Source organism: Podarcis erhardii, assembly GCF_964252035.2.
Source record: "Podarcis erhardii genome assembly, chromosome: 11".
Classification (NCBI taxonomy): domain Eukaryota; kingdom Metazoa; phylum Chordata; class Lepidosauria; order Squamata; family Lacertidae; genus Podarcis; species Podarcis erhardii.
In genome coordinates, this window is record NC_138501.1 from 53330247 (window position 1) to 53357677 (window position 27431).

Below are 27431 nucleotides of genomic sequence, written 5' to 3' on the forward strand. Positions count from 1 at the left end.
CTAGCAGAACCTTCGGATTCTGGGCTGGACCTGGACTGTGTTTCATGGGTTACCCCCGGGCCCAGCACAGAGTCTTTTCTATGCCCCCCTTTCCAAGCCCCCCCCCCTGCAAGAGCCCTGAGGGGGAGGAGTTGGGGTGTGGTCTGCAAAACCCTCCGAACCTTACAATCTTCTCAACTAGCTGGCTGATCTGTCGCTCGTTGGTGGGCGCCCCGTCGACGTAGTAGTCCATCCCTCGCAAGCAGTAATGGCGTCCCGTGCAGGGGCTGTAGTAGCCTTGATAAGGCATCCTTCCCGGGATGGTGTAACGGTGCTGTATAGACGGAAGCTGCTTCCGAGACAAGCTGTTGAGCATGTTCACCACCACTTCCCGTTCTGAAGAAAATGGGTGGGGAAGAGAGAGAGAGGAGAGCTTGTGCCCCGGAAAACTAGGAGGGAGTTTTATGTGCAAGTGCCTGGAGGCAGTTGGAGAATGGATGGCGGCTAATGGATTGAGGTTGAATCCTGACAAGACAGAAGTACTGTTCTTGGGGGGCAGGCTGGTGTGGAGGACTCCCTGGTCCTGAAGGACCAGGTGCGCAGCCTGGGAGTTATTTTGGACTCACAGCTGTCCATGGAGGCGCAGGTCAATTCTGTGTCCAGGGCAGCTGTCTACCAGCTCCATCTGGTACACAGGCTGACACCCTACCTGCCCGCAGACTGTCTCACCAGAGTGATGCATGCTCTAGTTATCTCCCGCTTGGACTACTGCCATGCGCTCTATGTGGGGCTACCTTTGAAGGTGACCCGGAAACTACAACTAATCCAGAATGCGGCAGCTAGACTGGTGACTGAGACCACATAACACCAGTCTTGAAAGACCTGCATTGGCTCCCAGTAAGTTTCTGAGCACAAATCAAAGTGTTAGTGTTGACCTTTAAAGCCCTAAACGGCCTCATCTCCACCCCCATCGTTCTGCCCAGACACTGAGGTCCAGCGGCGAGGGCCTTCTGGCGGTTCCCTCATTGCGAGAAGTGAGGTTACGGGGAATCAGGCAGAGGGCCTTCTCAGTAGTGGCGCCCGCCCTGTGGAACGCCCTCCCACCAGATGTCAAAGAGATAAATAACTACCTGACATTTAGAAGACATCTGAAGGCAGCCCTATTTAGGGAAGCTTTTAATGTGTGACATTTTAATGTATTTTTAATCTTTGTTGGAAGCCGCCCAGAGTGGCTGGGGAAACCCAGCCAGGTGGGTGGGGTACAAATTATTATTATTATTATTATTATTATTATTATTATTATTATTATTATTATTACTACAGTGAAGTGAACACTCGGGCGCAGGCTACCTGCTAGCCAGCCAAGTAAACCAGTTGGTTCAGGGCAACAGAGAAAAGGAAGCCCTTTTTCTCGCAGTGCACAGAATTGCAGAATTGGAAGGGAACCCATGGGCCATCTAGACCAACCCCCCGCAATGTAGGAATCACAACTCAATTTAAACTGAGGACATTCACAATAATTGCTTGTGATGACGATAGCTGCTAGCCAGGTGCCTTTAAAAGGGATTGTTATGCAAGCTGACAGATGACGAAACTCGCTGACGGCTATTAGGACAAGACAGTTAAACTCTCCAGGTTCAGAGGGAGTATACTCTCAAAAGATGAGCTACTGGTCTTTATGACCCCCCCCCCAAAGCATCTGGTGACTGGACAGAGAATGCTGGATCAGATGGGCTTTAAGGACAGTGATGGGTAACTAAGAAACCTGCAGGATGATGTGGAGAAAACTAAGGGAAGGGCCATAGCTCAGGCATAGACTATTAGCTCTGTATGCAGAAGGTTGTGGGTTCAATACCCAACCTTTCTGGGCAAGGCTAGGAAAGTTTTCCTGCCTGAAACCCTGGAGAGCCTCTGTCCATCAGTGCAGACAGACAGCATTGATTCAGTATAAATCAGGTTCCTTTGTTCCTAAACAGGGACGCGGGTGGCGCTGTGGGTTAAACCACAGAGCCTAGGACTTGCCGATCAGAAGGTCAGAGGTTCGAATCCCCATGACGGGGTGAGCTCCCGTCTTTCGGTCCCAGCTCCTGCCCACCTAGCAGTTCAAAAGCACATCAAAGTGCAAGTAGATAAATAGGTACCACTCCGGCAGGAAAGTCAACAGCGTTTCCGTGCGCTGCTCTGGTTCGCCAGAAGCGGCTTAGTCCTGCTGGCCACATGACCCAGTAGCTGTATGCTGGCTCCCTCGGCCAATAAAGCGAGATGAGCGGCGCAACCCCAGAGTCGACCATGACCGGACCTAATGGTCAGGGGTCCCTTTACCTTTACTATGTTCCTAAACCAGGTAGGACGTGCAAGATCACAGAGGAGTTACCGTAATTGTTGAGACGCTCTGGTTTCGGAGGGTATTGCATGGGCATCCCACGAAGGATCGACTCCAACCCAGCCTCCTGCAAGGAAAGATTGCAACAGTGTGAGCCCGTTTCTCTGGGATTTATGCAGGGACATGTGCATTTGGCACGATGCAAGTTCAGGACCCCGTGTCCCCCTCAATGCTCCATGGAGGCAGGAGAACCGGGGCTCAAACTGGGGAGAGGAATTTCACGAGGAACCAATGTAAGGTTCTGCCAGTGTGGTGTAGTGGTTAAGAGTGTTAGCCTCGTAATCTGGTGAACCAAGTTCGCTTCCCTGCTCCTCCACATACAGTTGCTGGGTGACCTTGGGCCAGTCACACTTCTCTGAAGTCTCTCAGCCTCACTCACCTCACAGAGCGTTTGTTGTGGGGGAGGAAGGGAAAGGAGAATGTTAGCCGCTTTGAGACTCCTTCGGGCAGTGATAAAGTGGGATATCAAATCCAAACTCCTCCTCTTCTTCCTCTAGGCCGGAAGAACCAGCTGCACAAATTTAAGCTGGGGGACACTGTTTGACAGTGGGAGAAACTCCTTTAGAAGGTGCTGGGCTCTCCTTCCGTGGAAGTTTTTAAGCAGAGGTTGGGTGGTCATCTGTCAGCGACGCTTTAGCGGAGCATTGCAGGAGAGGGGTGGACTAGAAGACCTCTGGGGTCCCTTCCAACTCTATAATTCCTCACCACAAGCACCTGCCGCCCAAGCCTGCTGCCCGGCTCTGTCTGATGGTGGAGCTGGCCTTGCTTAAGAGTAACCAAACAATTTAACCCCGTGTTGCCAACAATAGTCAGTCCTATCCTTTTTTTTTTTTTTTGAGAATAATTTTTTATTAACCGACCAATCACATCAAATCAAACCAAATTACATAAATTCCAAATTACACAGCCGAATTTTAAATTTTTGTTGGGGGTACCCATATTTCAAGTTCTGAAGGGGATCCAATCAACTTCTTGCTTCTTGCTGCTGTTTTAATGTCCACAAATCTAACCTTATGATGTTCACGCTACTATCCAGTCCTTTCTTCTTGTTTTTCCACATCTCTTGTTGTTATTTTCATATATTTTTCCTTTCTCTTTGTGACCTCTGATAGTCTCCACAAGCTGGTTAGAACAGTTTGTAATCCTGCGTGGATATTATTATTTTTTATCCAGTAGCCATATCCAGACGTTTTCCATATAACATCACTTCCATACATCAAAACAGTCTTAGCGTCATTAATCTTCACCAATCTGCCTCCTTTCTCAAAACCTCTGAGGAGATTCACTAGGAATGCAGTCTGAAAACAAGTCCTTTCTTCCTCCCAGCTATAAATCCTTTGGCAAGATGGCGACTCCGAATTAATTGCTGCGCCATTCCCAAAAGCTCTTATTGCTTCTCCGTCTCCATAAAGCATACTTTTGGTTAAAGTTTATCTCCACACAGACCTTAATCATCCTGCTTGGGTCAGTTCAACTGACGGTTCTAATGAGGAGGGGTTCTTGTAAATCACATAGAAGGAAAGTAAAAAAGGTCCCCCCCCCCCATTCAGCCTCGTTGTCAACATACCCCGCCTTTGGTGTATCTTCATCGTAAAATATTCCTGTTTCTCCAGCCCGTCGTCTTCTTTCGCAGAGGTCACTTAAATTAGCAGACTTCACTCCCCTTCTTCACTTGAAATATGTGCATTTGCTTCTTTTGTAATTAATTATTCCAAATTGCTGCAACTAGTGCGCGATCAGAGACAGCGTCCAGGAGAGCCGAGGTCCACACGGGGGCATTCTGCCTAGGGCCCTCACCCCCTTCTTTCGAATTAGGGGGTGATTTATGGGCACAGCAGGCAAGGGCAGTGTTCCCCATTTCCTTGGGGCAACAAGGGAGGCTGCCTACTCCCATAACAGCCTCTTAATTACCCCGTGTGGGTCGGAGAGATGGTATTGTCGGCCATCTTCCAATGCGCCCCCTAGTGGCCCCCAATAGTCAGTACTATCCAAGGCAACACGATGACCAAATACAATGATACAATATCGATATACACTCTTTATATAATATGAAATATATGAAATCACATAAACAGAAAAGTCACAAAATATGCACTCTTAAGGGATTCTCTAGAACACATAAAACCAAATAAACATAAGTCTTATAAGCCCCTGAAAGTCTTTGTAGACTATGCCAGTCTCTGAAAGAAGCAGTGTATCAGATTCTTATCTGGTGAAAACAAGCCGTAAAGCTTTGTTTATGGCGTCCAACGCTGCCAAAGTAGTTCGCAAACAGACGTTGTGAACAGTGATTCCGGATATACCCACTGTTTCGTGGAATTCTTCTTCAGCGCAGCAGAAGGATACAGAATTGCTTCATAAACCCATATATATGGTGAATGGAAAAGTACTGTATTTTTCGCTCCATAAGATGCACGTTTTCCCTCCTAAAAAGTAAGGGGAAATGTGTGTGTGTCTTATGGAGCGAATGCAGGCGGGAGGCTCTGCTCAGCGCTCCCGTTAAAGAATTCCCCCCCCCCTTGCATTCCCCCTCTAAAAACTAGCTGTGTCTTATGGTCAGGTGCGTCTGATGGAGCGAAAAATACGGTATAACAACAATTGCTATGGAGCAGTGGTCATAAGACATATTTATTTGGTTTTATGCTTTCTAGAGAATCCATTAAGAGTGCATATTTTGTGACTTCCAGAGTTTCTGTTTATGCGATTTCCTTGGATATTACTTGCTTAAGAGTCGCCTTGCTTAAGAGCGACTTCGCTGCAGCCCGGCCCTCTGCCGCTCTGCTACCAGGTGTGCAGGGGCAGTTCCTGTCCACAGCAGGGGCCTCCTTTCGGACCTTCACCCCACCCCGGATCTCCGCGGAGTCACGAGGCTTACCCGAGGGATCCGTGGAAGGTATGTGGTGTATCGATTCCACGCCGCGCTGTTGTAGGGCCCCGTTCTCCACGTTGCGTACCTGTTGTCACCGATGAAGACCGGGTTGAACCTCTCTGCGATTTAAAAAGGAGATGGGAGAGTTTTGCAACCAGGGTTGAGGATGAAAAGCCCAGAGGGGGCAAAAAAAGAGGAAGGAACGCGCCACTGAGGACCAAAGCATTTGCTATACAAATCTATGGCGCCACTGCGTTGGCCGTACCGTGGGCAGTTCTGGTCGCCTCACCTAAGAACGGATGCTGTAGATTTGGAAAAGGGTCAGAAAAGGGCCACCAAAATGATTGAGTGGTTTCGGCAACTTCCCCAGGAGGAAATGTCACAGCTTTGGGGACTTCTCTGTTTAAAGAGGTGATAGGAGCATGTAAAAATTCCATATTGCATGGAGAGAGCAGATGGAGAAAAACGTCTCTCTCTCTCAATGATGCTGGAACTCAACAGGGACATCCAATGTAGGTGAATGATTCAGGACATGTGAAATTAAGTGCATAAAAACTGCTGCCTCTCTCAGCAGGTACTTTTTCTTTTTTTAATGCCTCTTATAGAAAATTATGGGACCCAGGTGGCTCTGTTGGTTAAACCACAGAGCCTAGGACTTGCCGATCAGAAGGTAGGCGGTTCGAATCCCTGTGACGGGGTGAGCTCCCGTTGCTCGGTCCCAGCTCCTGCCAACCTAGCAGTTTGAAAGCACGTCAAAGTGCAAGTAGATAAATAGGAACAGCTCCATCAGGAAGGTAAATGGCGTTTCCATGCACTGCTCTGGTTTGCTGGAAGCGGCTTAGTCATGCTGGCCACATGACCCGGAAGCTGAATGCCAGCTCCCTCAGACAATAAAGCGAGATGAGCGCCGCAACCCCAGAGTCGGCCATGACTGGACCTAATGGTCAGGGGTCCCTTTACCTTAACCTATAGAAAATTATGTTCCATCTCTACTGTCAGGGGCAGGAAATGCCTGGGAATAAGAGTCAATGGGGATCACAGGCTGGTTTACCAGCTCTGTCTGGTTCACCAACGATGGCCGTTCCTGGACAGGAATAGCCTGAGAGCACTGCAGTCCATGCCTTCCAAACCTCAAGGCTGGATTACCAATGGGTTCAAGTTACAAGTCAGAATCTCTTTTCTGGTAACTCGTATGCCTAATCAATGCCTGCTTTTAACCTTTTCAAATATGGATTTCAGCTGTATGGTTCTATGCATACATAATTGTAAATTGCTTTGACATTTTTAAAAATGAAATTGTTGTTGTTGTTGTTGTTTAGTTGTGTCCGCCTCTTCGTGACCCCCTGGACCAGAGCACGCCAGGCACTCCTGTCTTCCACTGCCTCCCGCAGTTTGGTCAAACTCATGCTGGTCGCTTCGAGAACACTGTCCAACCATCGCGTCCTCTGTCGTCCCCTTCTCCTTGTGCCCTCCATCTTTCCCAACATCAGGGTTTTTCCCCGGGAGTCTTCTCTTTTCATGAGGTGGCCAAAGCATTGGAGCCTCAGCTTCAGGATCTGTCCTTCCAGTGAGCACTCAGGGCTGATTTCCTTCAGAATGGAGAGGTTTGATCTTCTTGCAGTCCATGGGACTCTCCAGAGTCTCCTCCAGCACAAGAATTCAAAAGCGTCAATAAATATTTTTTAATAAGTCATAGAATCATAGAATTGTAGAGCTAGAAGTGACCCCTAAAGGCTTCCCAGGTGTCAAAAAGGGTTATTTGTGTATGCCACTATGGCGGCCCGTGTTTTGTTAGCCCCAAAATGGAAATAAGCGAGGTCCCAACCAAAGAAGAATGGCAACTTAAACTGATGGAATATGTGTAGCTTGCAGATCTAACTTACAGAATAAGAAAACAAGAAGAACATTCATTTAAAGAAGATTGGAAAATGTTTCTTGAATATATGGGGGAGGGAATTGTGTACACTTGAAAACGTCGGCAGCATTAAGATCAATTCAACAGTGTAAATAAGTTTTGATGGAAGAAATAATGGAATACTGAACGGTTTAGTTAACATAAAATATGCAGGGATTTACACTATGCAAAAAGGGAAGTCATTGACATTTTAAGGTTGTTTCAATGTATATTCTGAATTGTAAAACAGAAAATTTAACAAATATATCTATGGAAGCAACCCCTTACACACAAGTAAGTGAAACATACCTTCCTCCCTGGTCACCCAGTATTTGTACGGCCGGTAAGCTGTTGGGTCTATGCAGTTTTTATAGGTGTATTCCTGCACTGCCTTCTTCACCATATTCTCCAGGCGGTTTTGGTCTATCGGGTGGTCGATTCTGGGCACGCTCAAGCCCTAAAGGCAGAAAAAAGACTCATGAACCCTCGGTTGCCCTGTTTGGGGGGTGTTGGTGATCTGGTGGCCCTGGGCAACTTACCTCCTCCCGGGCTGAAGACCTCTCCGGGGGTTGTTGCTGAACTCACAACCATCCTGGCCCATCAGCCAAGTTGGCTAGGGGCTATTAGGAGCCTGATAACCTTAAGGCCCATGAATAACAATAGTTTATAGGTCCTGGGCCCTAAGGAAGTCAGACTATCCTCCACCAGGGCCAGGGCCTTTTCAGTGATGGCTCCGACCTGGTGGAATGCTCTGTCCCATGAGACCAGGGCCCTGCAGGATTTAACCTCCTTCCGCCGGGCCTGTAAGGCAGAGCTATTCCACCTGGCCTTTAATTTGAATTCAGCCTGATCTTTTATTTCCCTTCTCTTCCCTCCCCCTCCCCTTTTTATGAAGATCACCCGCTCTGGGATCCCACAGCTAATTCTCCCCTGGCCTCCTCGCTGGCCCAAGTAGGACCAATTCAGCCAGCTAGCCCTGGGGATCATCTAATGCTTATTAGATGGATTTCCCCTAAACTGATTTCTGAACTTTGAATTTTATTGTTATTCATCTTTTTATACTGTATTTTATGCTGCTTTTACAATTAGGTGTTTTAAATTTGTTAGCTGCCCTGAGCCTGTTTTTTGAACCGGGAAGGGCGTGGTATAAATAAAAATTATTATTATTATTATTATTATTATTATTATTATTATTATTAGGCAACTCTAGTAGTGGCAGGTCACTGTGTTGGCTATTTGCAGACTAGTTGCACTGCAGAAGGCGTGCTGGGGAAACCACACATTACAAGGAACACAAAATAACTTTAGCTAGGTTTTAGTAATGAAAACAAAAACTCCTTTTACATTAATTATAATATATCACTAAGCATGACCCATCCACCAGGGTACTGAGAGAGCTAGGTGCAGCTCTTGATATACTATGCCCAATTGCTGACACAGCTTAATTAACACAACTTAACAGCACCTGCTATACTGCTTCACAGCTGTAAAACTGGGTCACGTTATTTGCTATGGCCCTTAAAGAAATACACATCTTGCGGAAGAATAATGAACCTTCAAATTTAAAGAGACCATTCAACAAGCTGATCAAAGTGGTTGATCACATACGGATCTTCCTCCGTAAACTGGTCCCAAATTCTTTAGAAAAGCAACTCTTCTTCGAAAAGTCCCTTTGTGTCCTCCCCACCCCCTTGACTCCGGACACACGTCAAGATTTACCTTGGACACAACGTGGCTCATGTCGCCCATACTGAGATTGGGCTCCTTGTAGGAGTTGTCGGTGCGGCATGGCACGCGGTAGGAGTCCCTGTAGGTGCTGATGGGGGTGTCTGTCTTATGCGCAAAGATGAACATCTCGCCACAGGTTGGCCTTCCCTGAAGATTTCCGCCTGGGGACCTAAACTAAACTCTCCGCTACGCTCAGGGTTTTCTAGCAAAAGGGCTTTTTCCTCCCCGTACGCCAAGCTAAACTAAAGGGTCCACTAAACTGCTCGGTGCGAGTTTAAGGTAAGAAAATAGAAAGGGGACGCTTTGCACTCTAGTAACAAACTACAACCTGCTAATGGCTCTCCAAACTCACAGCCTCCCTCCCTGACACTGACCCTGTTTGCATCAGCTGTGATGTCATAGTCAGGGAGGGGGGCATAATACAGGTGAGCTAAAAAAATGGTGGGGGTGTCAGGCATGGGGACTGTGTCAAAGGGCTCGAGAACAAGGAGAGATTTTCCCCTGGAGTGTAAATGCATAACAAGAACCGCCACCGTCCCCCTGCTTAGATTGGGCCAAGTGTCCACTGAGTCTTGCATCCCAGAACCATCAAATTCTAGGGTCCCCAAGAGGCATGCAGTCCAACCCCTCCTGCGGTTTTGTACGAAATGCTCACTTAATACAATACACTTTTGCACCTCATTTTCACACAACGCAGGTCCAACAAGCTATATCCAGCCTTTCCAATTCGTTTCAGACTTCTGCCAGCTGACTTGATTGCACGTTGTTTATTTATACATAAACCCTGCATGTCGTATGAAAAAGGTCCTACCGTGGCTTTCAGATCAATAATGCTAATAAAAAAAACACACCTTAGGTTTGTGATCTAAAAAGCATGACACAGAAAGAACCATGCATGGGGAGGGAGGAGGAAAAAGCAAAACCCACATGCCATTTCTTAGCTACAAGGGCCAGCTGGGTTGGGAAGCAGTTTTTTTAAAAGCTGCTTTGCCTAGTATTTAAGTTGGATGCAATAGTATAGTTTCAGAGAGATATATTTAAGCTAGACTTTTTGAATTACTTCTCAGTGGAGTAAGAGGCAAGGGTGAGGGGACACAACAGATTATAAACTCATGCATGGCATGGAGAAAGTTGATAGAGAAGACTTTTCCTCCCTCCTTCATAATGCTAGGACCTGTGGATATTCTGTGAAGGTGAATGTTGGAAGATTTAGGGCATACAGCACTTCTTCACCCAGCGCAGAGTTAACCTATGGAACTCCCTCCCACTGGAAGCAGTGATGGCCACCAAACTAGATGGCCTTAAAAGAGGATTAGACAAATTCATGGGGGAAGAGAGGGCTACTCCCCTTCTCCTTCTGTGATGGAACTCCTATTTGGGGACTTCCCTGGCTTTTTTCTGGCCCATACAGGACCAGTCTGGATAGTTAGCCTTGGTGAAGACTTGACGTTTTCATCCCTCCAAATGTTTTTGATTAAGTTTCCACTGAAATGAGGCTGCATTTTAATGTTATAATGTTGTATTTTAATCTTGTTTTTTAAGCTGTATTTCAATCAATTGTTTTTATATTTGGTGTTAGCCGCCCTGAGCCTGGGGAGGGCGGGGTATAAATAAATTATATTATTATTATTATTATTATTATTATTACTACTACTACTACTACTACTCATGGCTAGTAGCCAGGGTGGCTCTGCTCTGCATCCCCAGCAATGCTTCTGAATACAGTGGTGCCCCGCAAGACGAACGCCTCGCAAGACGGAAAACCCGCTAGACGAAAGGGTTTTCCGTTTTGGAGGCGCTTCGCAAAACGAATTTCCCTATGGGCTTGCTTCGCAAGACGAAATGTCTTGCAAGTTCCTGCGGGTTTTTTCCCCTCCCCCCCTTTTCCTAAACCCTAAGCCGCTTATCAGCTGATCCGCTAAAAGCTGCTAAACAGCTAATAGCGTTAATCCGCTAAGCTGTCAATGGGCTTGCTTCGCAAGACGAAAAAACCGCTAGACGAAGAGCCTCACGGAACGGATTAATTTCCTCTTGCGAGGCACCACTGTACCATTTGCTGGAAACCACAAGAGGGGAGAGTTGCCCTTGTGCTTGGATCCTGCTTATGAGATTCCCACAGACGATGCTGCACAAGTTGGGCCATGGGTCTGATCCAGCAGGGTTATGTTCCTCTCCCCAAGATACCCTCGCAAAACCACTTCCATCCTGCAGAGGAGGTGGGATTGCGGGCGTCACGGCACAGCGCGATTGGGGGAATCCCCGGCCGCGTCATCCCCTGGCCAGCCAATCGGCTGGCTCTGGGGGCGTGGCCTGCCCTAATTAACGCAGGCGTGCCTGGGGATATCCCTCTTTTGCCGCCTCCAGCTGTTCCTGTTTCCCACTCTCCCGCCCTATAAGGTTTTCGTTCCTTGACCTTGCTATGGACCTTGGTCGGTCGCCATTGAGGGGCCCGGTAGGAATTTTTCCACTTGGCAAATTGGCACCAGCCACTTGATTTTTGCCCACCTCGTAGCAAATCGTCACAACTTTCTGGGTATTGGCGGTTAGGCATTGGTATTGCTCTGTAGATGGAAGAGGGGAGGTCCAATAAAGGATTCCGGGGGGCGTGGCCCTGTCCGAAGCCTATGGAGGTGAGGGCCCAAGACACGCCCCCTATCGGTGACCCCGGGGGAGTTCCTAGTTGATGTGCATCAGCAGGACTCCCCCTAAAGGTAAAGGTAAAGGGACCCCTGACCATTAGGTCCAGTCGTGGCCGACTCTGGGGTTGCGGCGCTCATCTCACTTTATTGGCCGAGGGAGCCGGCGTACAGCTTCCGGGTCATGTGGCCAGCATGACTAAGCCGCTTCTGGTGAACCAGAGCAGCGCACGGAAACGCCGTTTACCTTCCCGTCGGAGCGGTACCTATTTATCTACTTGCACTTTGACATGCTTTCGAACTGCTAGGTTGGCAGGAGCAGGGACCGAGCAACGGGAGCTCACCCCGTCGTGGGGATTCGAACTGCCGACCTTCTGATCGGCAAGTCCTAGGCTCTGGGGTTTAGCCCACAGCGCCACCCGCATCCCTAGGACTTCCCCTACTGCTGGTTAACCCTTCCCGGACTTCAATCAGACGTGCTGAACCTGTTACAGATAGGTAGCCGTGTTGGTCTGCCATAGTCAAAACAAAAAAATTCCTTCCAGTAGCACCTTAAAGACCAACTAAGTCAGTTCTTGGTATGAGCTTTCGTGTGCATGCACACTTCTTCAGATACCTGAAGAAGTATCTGAAGAAGAAGTATCTGAAGAAGTGTGCATGCACACGAAAGCTCATACCAAGAACTGACTTAGTTGGTCTTTAAGGTGCTACTGGAAGGAATTTTTTTGTGCTGAACCTGGATATAGACAGGACCAATGCCTAAGCCAATACCCCTCATCACCTGTAACCAATAAAGTTGTGGACTTTTTTTAGCCCATTAACCTTAATAATTGTGTCATGTGTCTTTATTCCAATGGGGGGGGCGTGCGGGAACTCGCCACGCAAGAGAGAGCCTTTACTAATGCTTCGCTTTCCCAAGCCGTCTGGGTGAAAGCCAGACCCAACAGAATTAATCGGAGCCTTGGGGAGCACACAGAGCTGCGAGAGGAAGGAGGAAAGAGCGTTGGTCTTTTTCCACCTTGCTCCTTCAGCTCCAGAAAGGGAAGTTGCTGGTGATCTGGCAACCACCCTCAGCACTTCAGGACCTAAGGTTGGAAGGAGTGACTGGTCCGTGTGCGTCTCAGAGCATTTGCAAGCGTCAGGGAGAGAGCTGAAGGGCACCGTGTTGGTGACACCTGCCCTATCACAATGTCTCCTAAACTTCTGGTACTTGAAGCAAGGTGTCCCTGTTCCCTCAGTTAAAATTGGAGGCGCACCTCCTTCTTCACTCAAAAAGATGCAGAAATAATAATAATAATAATAATAATAATAATAATAATACATTTTTATTTATATCCCAAGCTTCCTGGTTCAAAAACCAGGCTCAGGGCGGCTAACAACAAATTTAAAACACTTTAAGACAATTATGAAAACAGCATAAAATACGGTATAAAAACATGAATAACAATAAAATTCAAAAATAAAAAATAAAGAATCAATTAGATAATCCCCAGGGCTAGCTGGCTGAATTGATCCTACTTGGACCAGCCAGGAGACCAGGGGAGAATTAGCTGCGGGGTCTCAGAGCGGGTGATCTTCATAAAAAGGGAGGGGGAGGGAAGAGAAGGGAAATAAAAGATCAGGCTGAATTAAAATTAAAGGCCAGGCGGAATAGCTCTGTCTTACAGGCCTGATGGAAGGAGGTTAAATCCTGCAGGGCCCTGGTCTCCTGGGACAGAGCATTCCACCAAGTCGGAGCCATCACTGAGAAGGCCCTGGCCCTGGTGGAGGATAGTCTGACTTCCTTAGGGCCTGGGACCTCTAAACTATGGTTATTCATGGACCTTAAGGTCCTCTGCGGGGCAGACCAGAGAGGCAGTCCCGTAAGTGCGAGGGCCCTAAGTCCTAAGCCTAAGATATGAGATCGCCTTACCCTGTGTATGCCTGCCATCACTTCGATTGGTGAAATAATTCCCATTTGGCATTTGGAAGAACTTGATCTTTTATTGGGCAGCATGTATCCTTTGGAACTCCCTGCCTATTGATTTCAGCTAGTGACCTCCACTGAACTTTTTCTTTCTCTTTTTTGGTGCCTGCTAAAAACAACCTAGCTTAGACGAGCCTCCCCAGAAGTTTAGGAAGTTGATGCAATTTTTAATCTGTTTTTTAGCCTACTGTTGTTTTAGCTTTTCGCAAGTTTTCCATTATTGTTGTTAAGTTTTCTTATTTATAATTTTGTTGTTTCATTCTTTCTGTAAAATGTTTTGAGGGTTTGTGTGTGTGTGTGTTTTACAACCAAGGGGTGGTGTATAAATTTTATGAAACGAACAGTAAATAATTAATTATATATTTTATGGATCAGCCCCCAGAGCACAGCTCCCCCTATGAGACAGCCTTGCTAAAATGACCTATTAGCCTCCTGCCTGTGCTCTCAGTCACAGAGCTATGAGACTGGTCTGGACTGTTATATTTCTAGGCAGGAAACCTGTTGTTTGGAAGACCTACTAGACCACTGCTTCCCAAATTTGGCGGGGTCGAAGGACGTGAGCATGCTTTTAAGGTCAAAGGTTCCTTAAAAATTTAAACCGCTGTGGAAGTTATTTCCTTACTCTGTCCAGCATTGAGTCAACTGACTATATAGCGCACAGTCACAAGAAACAAGTTCCGCAGCTAAGATAATTCAGCGCATCCACCTTATTTGTCTGTGGACATCTGCTGATGAAGATAAGGAGTTCAGCTTGTTTCATTTTGTTTAAAAACCGCAGCAGGGAGCTGGATTCAAGGCCAAGTCTGCAAGGCACGGGAGTCAGCTCACCACCCTTCCCAGTTACTGCTACACGGAGCAGTTGTTATTCATAGTTTTCCCCTCCCAGTTTTGAAATACGTACAAACTTTAACCACATTAATGTATGCCCCTTCGTCCACCCCATCTTTCTGGGCTTGTTTGGCACCATAATGCATTCAGAAAACTAAAATGCGGACAGGCAAATGTTATTTCTGCTGCATAATTTCGTGGCTGCCTTTGTTTTATGACATTTCTGTGCAACATCTTGTGGCTGAGTGGAGTTTTGAATTGTTTTACTGTTGTTATTTTTTTAATAGCCCTTCACAAATGGAAGGCAGTGTATAAACTAAGCAAATAAACAAATGCCAACTCACACAAACTATGAAAAATGCCCCCATGGTTGCTATTTTAAGCATAGCATGGTTGCAGTTTTTGAGGCATTTGGGTCATGAAATCTGCAGTCTTTGGGGCTAGTTTGTTAATTGCATTTATATCTTCGGGTCCTAGTCTGAAACTTTAACTACTGCACCACACTGGGGTTGCAGTTATGTGGGTTGTCGTTGCCATTAACGGTTTTTAAATTAATTGTGTGGTTTGAATTCGATACTTATCCGACAAGTTATAGCGCTATGGTCTTTGTTTATGACATAATGCATGCTGTGCTCCTTTCAGCTGCTGTCAGCTGAACTCGGGAACTCTTGAGTGGGCCTGACTCTGGCAGCGCAGCTGGCATTGGGTAGAAGATTTAAACAGTGCAAAATTCAAGCTGGACTTGCAAAGGAAGAAGCAGGCAGCTTTACCCGCAAGGAGGAGAGCGTAGCAGGAAGGAAACAGCCCTGCATATCAAATTGGGACCCCTGTCAGGCCTAAGATGTCCTGAGGTTCCCCACCTGTGATTGATGCTATGCCGCCCTGGGCTCGAGATTGGAGAAAGGGGAGGATATACAAAAATATATATAAAATATCTAGCTTGTTGGCTGCCCAGTACAACCCACTCCTGCGATTGGACCCTTTGAGTCCCTTCCAACTCTTCGGTTCTGTGATTCTACGGCCTACCTTACAGGGTTGTTGTGAAATACCGTACTTTTTGCTCTATAAGACGCACCAGACCATAAGATGCAACTACATTTTGGAGGAGGAAAACAAGAAAAAAATATTCTGAATCCCAGAAGCCAGTACAGCAAGAGGGATCTGGCTCCTGGGATAGCCTCTTGCTGTTCTGGCTTCTGGGATAGCCATGTGCAGCCTCTCCCGGGCAGCGGGATGAAGGCTCCCCCTGCCCGGAAGAAGCTGTGCGTGGCTAAGCCAGAAGCCAGGACAGCAAGCGGGAAGCCTCAACGCAAAGCCTCCTGAGCGAAGAGGCAGAAGCGCTCCCACTGCGCTCAAGAAGCTTTGCATGGCTATCCTTGAAGCCAGAAGAGCAAGAGGGATCAGTGCGCACCAATCCCTCTTCCTCTCCTGGCTTCAGCGATAGCTGCGCAGCCTGCATTTGCTCCAGAAGACGCACACACATTTCCCCTTACTTTTTAGGAGGGGGAAAGTGTGTCTTATAGAGCAAAACATACAGTAACTGCATGCAGTAACTGCCTAAGGCATCTACGAGTAAAGAATACACGCGCAATGGGTTTGGGAGGACAGGCCCAGACAGAGGGGGGGGGGCATATGGGCTACTTGGCCCGGGCCTCCGATTCCAAAGGGGGCCTCATAGAATCATAGAGTTGGAAGAGACCACAAGGGCCACCGAGTCCAACCCCCTGCCAAGCAGGAAACACCATCAGAGCACTCCTGACATATGGTTGTCAAGTCTCTGCTTAAAGACCTCCAAAGAAGGAGACTCCACCACACTCCTTGGCAGCAAATTCCACTGTCTAACAGCTCTTACTGTCAGGAAGTTCTTCCTAATGTTTAGGTGGAATCTTCTTTCTTGTAGTTTGGATCCATTGCTCCGTGTCCGCTTCTCTGGAGCAGCAGAAAACAACCTTTCTCCCTCCTCTATGTGACATCCTTTTATATATTTGAACATGGCTATCATATCACCCCTTAACCTCCTCTTCTCCAGGCTAAACATGCCCAGCTCCCTTAGCCGTTCCTCATAAGGCATTGTTTCCAGGCCTTTGACCATTTTGGTTGCCCTCCTCTGGACACGTTCCAGTTTGTCAGTGTCCTTCTTGACCTGTGGTGCCCAGAACTGGACACAGTACTCCAGGTGAGGTCTGACCAGAGCAGAATACAGTGGCACTATTACTTCCCTTGATCTAGATGCTATACTCCTATTGATGCAGCCCAGAATTGCATTGGCTTTTTTAGCTGCCGCGTCACACTCTTGGCTCATGTCAAGTTTGTGGTCAACCAAGACTCCTAGATCCCTTTCACATGTACTGCTCTCAAGCCAGGTGTCACCCATCTTGTATTTGTGCCTCTCATTTTTTTTGCCCAAGTGCAATACTTTACATTGCACTTGCTGCCTCGGTCAGCATATTCACAATCGCAGGGGATGCACTGAGGCGAATGTGGAGGCGCAAAGGCGGCGGCGGTGGTGGTGGGTGGATTCCCTGGGGCCCTGGCTGGCAGCGCAAGAGAAAAGCTTCCTGGCGTCTGGAGTGGGGCCTGCGATCGGCTCCGCAGAGGAGCGCGGAACGGGCGCCGGGTAGGTGGAGGCGACCAAGGCTCCATCAGCCAGCACGCCGTGAACGTGATGCTGGACCATGTTTTTCATGCTGTTAAACGTTGGTGAGTTTTTGTTTGAAATCTTGTTTGCCAAAAATTAAAACCACACGTACCTCAAAGATAAGTGTGTTGGCTATCTTATCACTAATTTTTTTTTTTTTTTTGAAAATGATGAAAAATTGATGGAGATGTGGCCATTTGTTTAAAATTTTGTTGACTAGGCCAAGAATATTACTTACACCTGAGGAGTACATATAGCTCAATGAGGATAAAATTTGGTGTGTTTTTTTAAAGAAATAGTGGCTCATGAGCAATAGTGGCTTTCTCACAAGCATACATCTTTTTTAAGAGTAGAATAAGAAGACGGAGAAGCTTTAATTATAATTATAATTTAATTATAAATAATAGTCAAAGTTGTCTACTTAAAAATAGATTTTTAAATACATTATTGAACTATTAAAAATTGTATAATACATTTTAAAAAGAATAATGTATTTATTGTAAAATGTATTTAAAATTATAATACATTATAAAAAAAATATGTTATATACTTACTTATTTATAAGACTTCAGTTATCCCCAGGATAAAAAAAGGGGGGGCACATTATCTACCTGGCCTGGGCCTCTGCCTGGCTCTGCAAGGCCCTGTGGGAGGACCTAGTAAACAAGACTGAAGCCAAGTGCACGGTTGCTGGAACAGCATTGCTTGACCTGGACCACCCCACTGAGGCTAGCGGCGGAACTGGGAGGAACTGGGCAGGGTGGCATGGCTCATGCCTTCCTAGGTGCTGGCTCTGGGAGTAGGGCTCTGGCATGATCTAGAAAGCTGTGATATCAATGTAATAACTAAACGAAATAAATAAGTACTAGTGGGAAGGCAGGTGTTGCTCGATGAAAACCTAGCAAACATTGGGGGGGGGGAGCACTGCATCGTGTACCACAAGTGGGGGGTGATGGTGGTTTGGCAGTATGCAGGCTGGGAAACTAGCTTAGGGACAGAGCCTTGGACAGAAACCACTTTTCTGAATGAGCTTCGCCTCGGAGATCGACTTAATTTTTACTGCCTGTGCGCCATCTACACAGCAGAGGGCGCCGCTTTCCCAACGACAGACCAAAAACCAGGAAGCCACAGAACGTTGATAATGCAAGCTTGATACATTTATAGTACCAAAACGTTGAGGATTTTTAATGTTGTGATATTTGCTATTATGTTCTTATGAAATTCTTTTTCCAGTAGTTGGTGCACTCCTGTTATAAGCCATGTTGGTAAAGGTAAAGGGACCCCTGACCATGAGGTCCAGTCGTGGCCGACTCTGGGGTTGCGGCGCTCATCTCGCTTTATTGGCCGAGGGAGCCGGCGTACAGCTTCCGGGTCATGTGGCCAGCAGGACTAAGCCGCTTCTGGCGAACCAGAGCAGCGCACGGAAACGCCGTTTACCTTCCCGCCGGAGCAGTACCTATTTATCTACAGTGGTACCTCGGGTTACATATGCTTCAGGTTACATACACTTCAGGTTACAGACTCCGCTAACCCAGAAATAGTGCTTCAGGTTAAGAACTTTGCTTCAGGATGAGAACAGAAATCGTGCTCTGGCGGCACAACGGCAGCAGGAGGCCTCATTAGTTAAGAACGGCCCTCTGGAACGAATTAAGTATTTAACCCAAGGTACCACTGTACTTGCACTTTGACGTGCTTTCGAACTGCTAGGTTGGCAGGAGCAGGGACCGAGCAACAGGAGCTCACCCCGTCGCAGGGATTTGAACTGCCGACCTTCTGATCGGCAAGTCCTAGGCTCTGTGGTTTAACCCACAGTGCCACCCGCGTCCCTTAAGCCATGTTGAGCACTATTCTTTTTGTGGAAAAGCAGGATACAAATAAAATTAATGACGAGTGCCTTATTCATAAGCTCAGGTTGCGTGTGGAGCCCACCTTGTCCCAAAACTCGGGGGGAAGCTTGCTCCTCTCAAAGGCTATTAATGCACAATTTCCCTTCCTTCTCATTATAACTCTCTTCAAAGCTCTTTTTCCCCCTGCAAGGCCTCTGGCTCCATCCCCTTAACCCCCCATTGCTAGCTGCAACCTCAAACTCACAAAATGAATTTAAATAGCGACAAAGGTAAGGAACCTGCTGTTCAAAGTTTCCCTGGGGCACATGGCTGGACATGGTGGGAGACCCAGCAACTCTGTGTGGCTCCTGAATCTCTTGCAGCCAGGAAGCCTTGTTAGACCCCCTTTGTGCAGAGGCACTATTGCCACATGGAAGTTTTACCCAAGAGCCCTGCTGGATCAGGCCAGCGCCCCTTCGGGTCCAGTGCCCTTTCTTCCAGCAGCCAAGCAGAGGCTCAGATGAGAAGCACGCAAGCAGAGCGGAAGCACAAGAGCACTTTCTCCTTCTGTAGTTTCCAGCAACTGGTATTCAGAGGTATCCTGCTAATAGCCAACAACAGAGCCTTCTCTGCCATGAACTTGTCCGATCCTCTTTCAAAGCCAACTAAGTTGGTGGCCATCTCTACTTTTAATCATGCACTGTGTGACAATCCCTTTTGTCTCTTTGGGATCTTGCAACACTCAGCTTCCTTGGAGAGGTAAGGGTAAGGTAAAGGACCCCTGGACAGTTAAGTCCAGCCAAAGGGGTGTGGCGCTCATCTCGCTTTCAGGCCAAGGGAGTTGGCGTTCGTCCACAGACAGCTTTCCGGGTCATGCGGCCAGCAGCACTAAACCGCTTCTGGCGCAACGGGACACCGTGATGGAAGCCAAAGTGCATAGAAACATCATTTACTTTCCCGTCATAGTGGTACCTATTTATCTACTTGCGCTGACATGCTTTCAGACTGCTAGGTTGGCAGGAGCAGGGACTCAGCAACGGGAGCTCACCCCGTCGCGGGGATTCGAACCAATGACCTTCCGATCAGCAAGCCCAAGAGGCTCAGTGGTTTAGACCACAGAGCCACCTGTGACCCTCGTTCCTTGGAGAGCTGCTAGTGTTACAGGGGGGACGGGGACGGTTTCCTTTGTGCCATGCATAACTTTACACACCTCTGTCATGCCTCCTCCTCCCCTTTCCTTTCCAGCGGTTCTCAACCTGTGGGTCCCCAGATGTTGTTGGACTACAACTCCCATCATCCCTGAGCTCTGGCCTTGCTAGCTAGGGGTGCTGGGAGTTGTAGTCCAACAACATCTGGGGACCCACAGGTTGAGAAAGGCTGCTTTAGACCAAACCGCCCCCCCAAGGGTTGTACCTGCGTCAGGAACTTGTTTTCACTCCACAGGGCCAACGGAGCCTCATCGTAGGCCTTCTTCATGGTATTCGGAGCCCTGTAGGAGTCCGTGTAGGTGCTGATGGGGGTCTTGGTTTTGTTGGCAAAGAGGAACATCTTGACTCAGGGACTGGCAGATCTTGAAGAACTTGGGAGTCACCACAACAGTCACTGGGACAACTGGTGGGGTACACTTCATCAGAAGGGACGTCTTGAGCCTCAACTTCATCGAGTTCACGGATCTCCCCCCTGCTGTTGCTGCCGTAAGTGGTCAGAAGGGGAGAGGGGCTCTTCATGCCGGTGGGGCAAAATTGGTGAGTGGCTTTTCTTGAGGGTCATAGCCCCTCCCAGCAGCCAGCCTCTTGCATCACGTGTGATGTCACAGTTGGCAGGGTCAGTGCTGCAGAAGTGGGGGGAGAAGGCCCAGACAGGCATGATGGGGATAAGGGCCAACGGCTTTGAGTAGGAGAAGTGGCTGTTTCTGTGGCAAGGGGTGCTGGCTGACTCGCTTTGAATCTGCGCCTTGCTGCACCCTGGAAGCAGCAGGAGGTCCCCTCTCCCACTGGAGGAGTCCTGCCTTGGAAATCCTCCCTCCCTCCCTAGCAAGTGATCTACTTCCTAGCTGCACACTGCATGCTCTCCTGTTTATTACTCTTTTTAAGCTCTGAAGTCACTGTCCTAATAGGCAGACAAGATGCTAGCAAAACCTGTGGCGGAATATCCCCTATCCAAAAGCACTTGGGTCATGCAGACCTAGAAAAGTGAGGTCACGGAGAAGACTGTGGCAGGTAATGGATGGGAGGAGGCCGCTCTGTGGTGTCCACTTGCTGGAGGAAGGACCTGCACAGCCCTTCCTCTTCCGAGCACAGAGCCTCTTGAGTTTGCAAAATGCTCCCTCTTGTGGGAACTAATGGGCTTTTGCATTTTTTTTTAAACTTCGCACATGTTTAGCCTGGAGAAGAGGAGGTTAAGGGGTGATATGATAGCCATGTTCAAATATATAAAAGGATGTCACATAGAGGAGGGAGAAAGGTTGTTTTCTGCTGCTCCAGAGAAGCGGACACGGAGCAATGGTTCCAAACTACAAGAAAAAAGATTCCACCTAAACATTAGGAAGAACTTCCTGACAGTAAGAGCTGTTCGACAGTGGAATTTGCTGCCAAGGAGTGTGGTGGAGTCTCCTTCTTTGGAGGTCTTTAAGCAGAGGCTTGGCAACCATATGTCAGGAGTGCTCTGATGGTGATTCCTGCTTGGCAGGGGGTTGGACTCGATGGCCCTTGGGGGTCTCTTCCAACTCTATGATTCTATGATTCTACATCAAGTCGTCTGCAAAGGAACCTCTTGAGAGCAGCTGCTACATTGCAGAGCATAGAAGCATATCCTATGGTGTATACTTAAGCTGTCACGGGGTACAGACACGCACCTACCCGGGTGTACTCTACAAGTGCACAGTAGAGCACAACACACTCCCTTGCACTTTCTATCACAGATGATCAGTAATAGCAAACAATTTTTATTGTAGGGAAATTTGTCAGCTATTGCTCATCTTCTGACCGAGGAGCCCTTAAGTTCTTTAACGCACCATTTGAAATCATCTGCACAATGACACCAAGCATCACTTGGAAGTCCACATCCGGATTGAAGCAAGTTTTTAGCTACCTGCTGTGGAATCGGCGCACAAGTGACCCTCACTGCTGGAATATTCACATAACAGCACTGCAAAAGAATCTTCTGAACCAGCCCTTAAGAGGGAGGATCAATGGTTTATATCAAACCGCTAACTGGGGTGGGGAGGGAGGAAGAAGAGGAGAGTCCCTATTTCTACTCCCATCTCTGCTACGAGGCATGGATACATATTTTTTTACAGAAATATGTGCGAAAAAACAAGACACAATTGACTGGATCGGAAGCAGAGAGAAGCCTGCTTTGAACATGATTCAAGAACTGGGCCTGTACAGAGTGCGGCAACAGCTTAACTAGATTTCAGAGATCCGCTCAGGGCAGCTGCTTTGCAAATGGAATAGGTGCAGCTAGGAACTGCAAGGCTTGCCAGGAAGTAGGAAACTCCAGCCTCGCGAGTCCATTTTTGATCTCTGTGCAGTGCGTACAATGGGATGGAGTGGGGGTATTTGTTTGTGGAAGGGCCAGGTTCCTGCAAATGCTCTGCCACACAGCACCCCTGGAGAACCTTCTGCCATGTAGCTTCCTTTAGAGACCATACACCCGTGTTGTGAGACAGGTTAAATGTGTGTCTGTAATGCACATCTGTCATGGGCTAAAAACTAGGCTGTTGCATGCAAGCCCCTCAAGCTCACAAGTTCCCTGGTGTTAACTACTAAAGGGTGCTAGTCATGGAATGTTCAAGATCAGGACAGCTTCTGTTAACAGATGTGCAAGGTCCGTCTACATTGCAATAAATATTACCTATGGCCTAGCAATATGGAGGTTGTATGTCCTGCAGAAAATGAACTTGATTGAAATGGGGCAGTTGAGAAAGTGGTGAGCGAGCTAAAAGGAGCAGGTCACACACTTGTTAGGTACTGGAGAAGCTGTGCACTAATGACAGCAAGGGATGTGGAAGGGCAATTGGGCATCATGTTTTAGGCTCAAAGGCAAGCAAAATGTATTTATATTATTTGCTGACAGATTTTTGGAATTACAGGGAGAAAGTTGTCCTCTTCTCTTCTTCTCCAGTGGTTGAGAGACACCCAATGAAGCTGCAGAGGCAGGTTTCATATCTATGCTTTTTTTAATATTAATTCTGTTACACTACACACAACCAGTAACAATGATAAATACTGCAATGGAAATGTTAAAAAAATATTATACATGTTTCATGTCTTCCAAAAACCACATTTCAAAAATAAATTAATGCATAAACCTGTTGGTAAATCATAACAACAATAATAATAATAATAAAATAATAATACACAACTGAACGGATCTGTTTAAGGCAGTATTCTACATGATGGGAAAATGAGTACTGTGCTACATCATTTGAATCAGAAAGCAAAAGTCAAGACAAACATTTGCTAGAAGACGGAGGCTGGCTTACTATGAGTGGGCATAAACCAATATGAGAGAGTCCCAACTCCACCACCCTAAACCTGTTTCTGTGGCAAGGTTAAAAGGGCAGCAAGGCAATAGGTGTCTCCCAAAGCATTGCAGAAAACAGAGCCAAGCTTTAACACCCAACATGGATATCCAATCAATCAATAGTTTAGACCAGCTATGCCCAAGCTAGTGCCCTCCTGATGTTTTGTACTACAATTCCCCATCAGCTCCAGCCAGCTGAGATTGGGAAAGGCTGGTCACTTTTGGTTGTCTGGCACACCCAAGAGCCAGACGTTGGTGGGAATTCAAAGCTTGGCTCGTGATCAGCAATGTATGTCAAGGGCTCCTCCTGCAGGAAGAGTCTCAGCAATTGATGCCCAGTCATCCAGGTTCTCTGGCCCTACAGAACACAGTTCTGAGGAGGTGACACTCCTGAAAGGATTGGCATTTAAAGAGACGTTTTTCCAGTTTGGGAGCACAGACACACGTAAGACGCATTTCCTCTAAGACTGCTTTCTCTCGAAGACACCACTTCCTCTGCAAATACGTTTACACACAATCAGTCATGGCACATATTACAGGGAGAACACAGAAGTCATGCACTGGATCATGTCCGCTGTACCAGAACAGCATCACGTCCTGATGCAGCAGCCCTGATAACTTTGCCACGGAGCAGAGTGGAGGGCAGGCGCGGTTCAGCAGATAGTGCAAAAAGGTAAAAACGGAAAAACGAAGGTCGCCTCGCCCTCCACAAAATAGATAAAAAGGAAAACAGCTGCTTCCTGCGAGCTTCTTCCATGGGCAGGACCCCTCCACTTCTCCCAAATGAATTGTCGTGTGCGCAAAAAAAGGTCAGGGCAGATCTTACCCATCCGCCGTTGGTAGTGGGGTGCAGGTTGCCCAAAAGCCACAGACAGATCAACTAAGACTTCCGAAAGAATTCCCAGAAAGATAATTGCTACAACACAGGTTAAAAGAAACAACCATGAGTGAAGGATTGGCCGGGGTGAGGAGTGGAAAACAATTTGTAGCCACTTTTTATGTCCCACAGAGCCACTTGCAGCCACGGCAACCACCAAACGCACAAGACACCCAAACAGCTGGTGTGGCTGCCATGTTTCTATGCGCACCCACGAAGGAACTGCGCTCCAGAATCCTCCAACACATCACTGCGCTGTGGCGTGCCTCTCTTGGAATGTGTGGGGCAGCTGTTTCAGGGTGTTCAGGGCAGGCCCTGAAATGGGCCAGAAATGTGAGGTTAGGAAAGAGCCAACTGGGAGGGCCATTTCAACAGAACAGACCTGGACTGTTGGGGGTTGGGTTGGGTTGGGTAGTGGGAAAGAAAACATTAACTGTGAAAAATCAACGTGTGAACGATGGATTTGTGCAATTTAACAAGGCTTGTGAGTCTAGAACTAACCACTGGACACAGATACCAAGGTTTACCTGTGACAACTAAATTACACTTGTACGGCTCTTGTGGCCATTCAACCACCCCCTATTTGCCTGAAACTCCTCTAGTTCTCTCTAAACTTTTGTTTAGAAACAGAGGGGGATATGTGGCATGGCGTCCTACGATTTTGTGTTTTCACCTAAGCCCTCACTGCAGCACATAAAGAGAGGGACCCTGATCTTGCCTACGTACAACATAGAGCTTTACTTAAGGGTGCCCTGACATGTCACAGTATCTCCCAGTTTGCCAGAGCTGCTTCAAATGCCAGTTGGAACTGGTGGGCTCGGCCAGGCAGAGAAGAGACTCCTGGCTGTGCTCGTGACAGATCCAAGAGTTTTCAGAGAACAGCTGCCATCACTGAACAAGAAGCGCAACGGGAGAGAGTGCTCAGACAACCTGTCTCCCTGCCTGGTTAATAGCCGCAGAGGGTTCAGCAGTCACCTATCGGCACTTGCTCCCGACTACAGAAGAAGTTGAGAAAAAGAGTTTGGTTCCTCCCTCCAATAGGACAGGAACACAGAACAACACAGAGCGGAGACTGCAACCAAAGGGAGACAGAAGCAGTTAGTAGTGTATAAGGGCAAGGATTCAAAGATCAACTAAGATGAGACAGAATCCCTTAAGCCAAGGGAAGATTGCATCCAGACTGCTTGTTTTGAAGTATAATGGTAACTTGGTTCTCAAACTTAATCCGTTCCAGGAGTCGGTTCGATTCCCGAAACCGCTTGGAAACCAAGGCACGGCTTCTGATCAGCTGCAGGAGCTTCCTGCACCCAAGCGGAAGCCGTGGAAGCTGCATCAGACGTCCAGCTTCTGAAAAACGTTCACAAACCTGAACGCTCACTTCCGGGTTTGCGGCGTTCAGGAGCTGATTTGTTTGGGAGCCAAGTCGTTTGAGTACCAAGGTACCACTGTACAACCCTGTCAAGCCAAGAGGAAAGGGCAATGCTCTGGTTGAATGCTCCCCCAGCGGTGAGTTTTGAATAGGGCACAGCAAGATCAAGTACTTTTAAAAGCTTACATGCAATTCTCCAGCAATGCAGCTGAGGGGTGCCCTCAATGCCACTTCTGCATTTTGGGTACTGCTATAGCCCTCCCTCTTCCTGCGGGATCAGAAACCTCCCTCACTGACCGACCCCTACTTATGTCATTGCTTTGCGTTAAGTTTTCCTTGAGATGTTCACTATTTTTCTGAGCACAGATCAGAGCAGTCCCCACAAGGTCATGTGTGCTAAGGTTGTGATGAAAGGGGATGGAACTGATGCAGAAAGTGGTTAGGGTTTCTTTTAAAAGTTTCAGGTGTGTGGCAAATGGATAAAGTAATCTCAGTGCTTTTTTCACAAGGAGCCAAGGACCAAAGAGACCAGAGAGATTGGCCTATTAGAGTCTGCAGAGGCCCTAAAAGATGACGTCTTTAGGAAGGCATCAGATGTCTGGATGTGTAACATGGAAATCACAGACATGTGAGCTTGAGCATCCCTTCCGCATGTGAGATTTCTCCCAGAGCGTCAGCCTGTCTCCAGCATGAATTTTAATGAGTTGTATCATAATCTTGGTCTCCCTTGATATCAGGCGACTTCTTAGATCATAATTTGTTGCTATGGAAACAGCTGTGTCACAGCCAAATCGTCTATCATGAAGTTGAAAAACGAAGCTCCATTTTCCCTTAAAGATAACCACTGGAAGAACCCCTTGGGTCTCTCCTACAGGCACAAACAAGTGCGGGATTCGCTATTGACGGATTAAAAGAATTGCAGTGCTGATGAAGAACGCAAAGAGGAAATTGTAAACTGCAATTCACAGACTCTGAAGCAGCCACCGACTCTGAGAAGTGGCTTGGTGAAAAACTACAGATCCCAGAATGCAAGACAGGGCCATGATTTGCTGACTTACTTGAATCTTGATAGAGGCAAATCAGAAAGAAGCTGCCTGCTATGCAGATGGAATCCTTCTGCATGAGACTCTAAGGTGCTGGAATGCAGTAGAGCAAAACCTACAAAGTGGCTTCACTTTTCAGAAGCCACTTTTGACATACTTTGTGCAAGACAAAAACAATTACATGCTCCCAAATGACCTGTGTACATGTAACTTCATGTACATGAAGCAAACCCACAGGAGTCCTCAATACAGTCGTACCTTGCATCTCAAACACCTTGGTACTCAGATGTTTTGGCTCCCAAACGCCACAAAGCTGGAATTGAGTGTTCCGGTTTGCAAACGTTCTTTGGAACCAGAACGTCTGACAGGGCTTCCATGGCTTCCAACTGGCTGCAGGAGCCACGCTTTGGTTTCCAAATGTTTTGGAAGTCGAACGGACTTCCAGAACGGATTCTGTTAGACTTCCAAGATACCACTGTATCAAGTGACTGCCAAGCCATGCTTTGGGTGTAACAGAGTGAATCTTCCAGTCCTGTTGTATGTGTGAAAAGAGGCTGAGAGCAAAAAGGATCAGAGAAAGTCACAGGCAGATGGAAAGAAAGAAGGAAGGAAGAAAGGAAGGAAGGAAGAAAGAAAGAGAGGGAGGGAAGGAAGGGGGTAAGCAAAGGAGACCTGAAAGGTATAGTGCCATGTCCAAAAATTAGTAACATGCAACAAGGCATATTTCATTCTCTATTAAGAGTAGCCACATTTCCGCAAGGTTTAGAAAATAATAACAATAGACTCAAGAAGGAGCTTGAAATACAAGAGAACTGAATATTGCAACTTAGTTTGTTGTGCGCACAAGAAAGGAGGAATTTTCATGTTC

General features: G+C 47.3%; 1 protein-coding gene across 3 annotated transcripts in view; it reads right to left on the reverse strand.

The window, feature by feature from the left end:
• Positions 1-20527, reverse strand: part of SPMIP6 (sperm microtubule inner protein 6) — a 30385-nt gene extending 9858 nt beyond the window's left edge. Inside the window, exons 1-5 of one of the 3 annotated variants that reach the window (XM_081881662.1) lie at positions 20161-20527; positions 7435-7582; positions 5238-5350; positions 2354-2429; positions 162-375 (exon numbers count right to left, since the gene is read on the reverse strand). In XM_081881662.1, coding sequence (XP_081737788.1) covers positions 162-375; positions 2354-2429; positions 5238-5350; positions 7435-7582; positions 20161-20295 — 686 coding nt within the window. In that variant the 5' untranslated portion in view covers positions 20296-20527. Of the gene's footprint in view, positions 1-161; positions 376-2353; positions 2430-5237; positions 5351-7434; positions 7583-8844; positions 9180-20160 lie in introns of those variants that run through there. The other 2 variants (XM_081881664.1, XM_081881663.1) reach the window with 2 other exon arrangements.
• Between the last annotated feature and the right edge of the window lie 6904 nt (positions 20528-27431).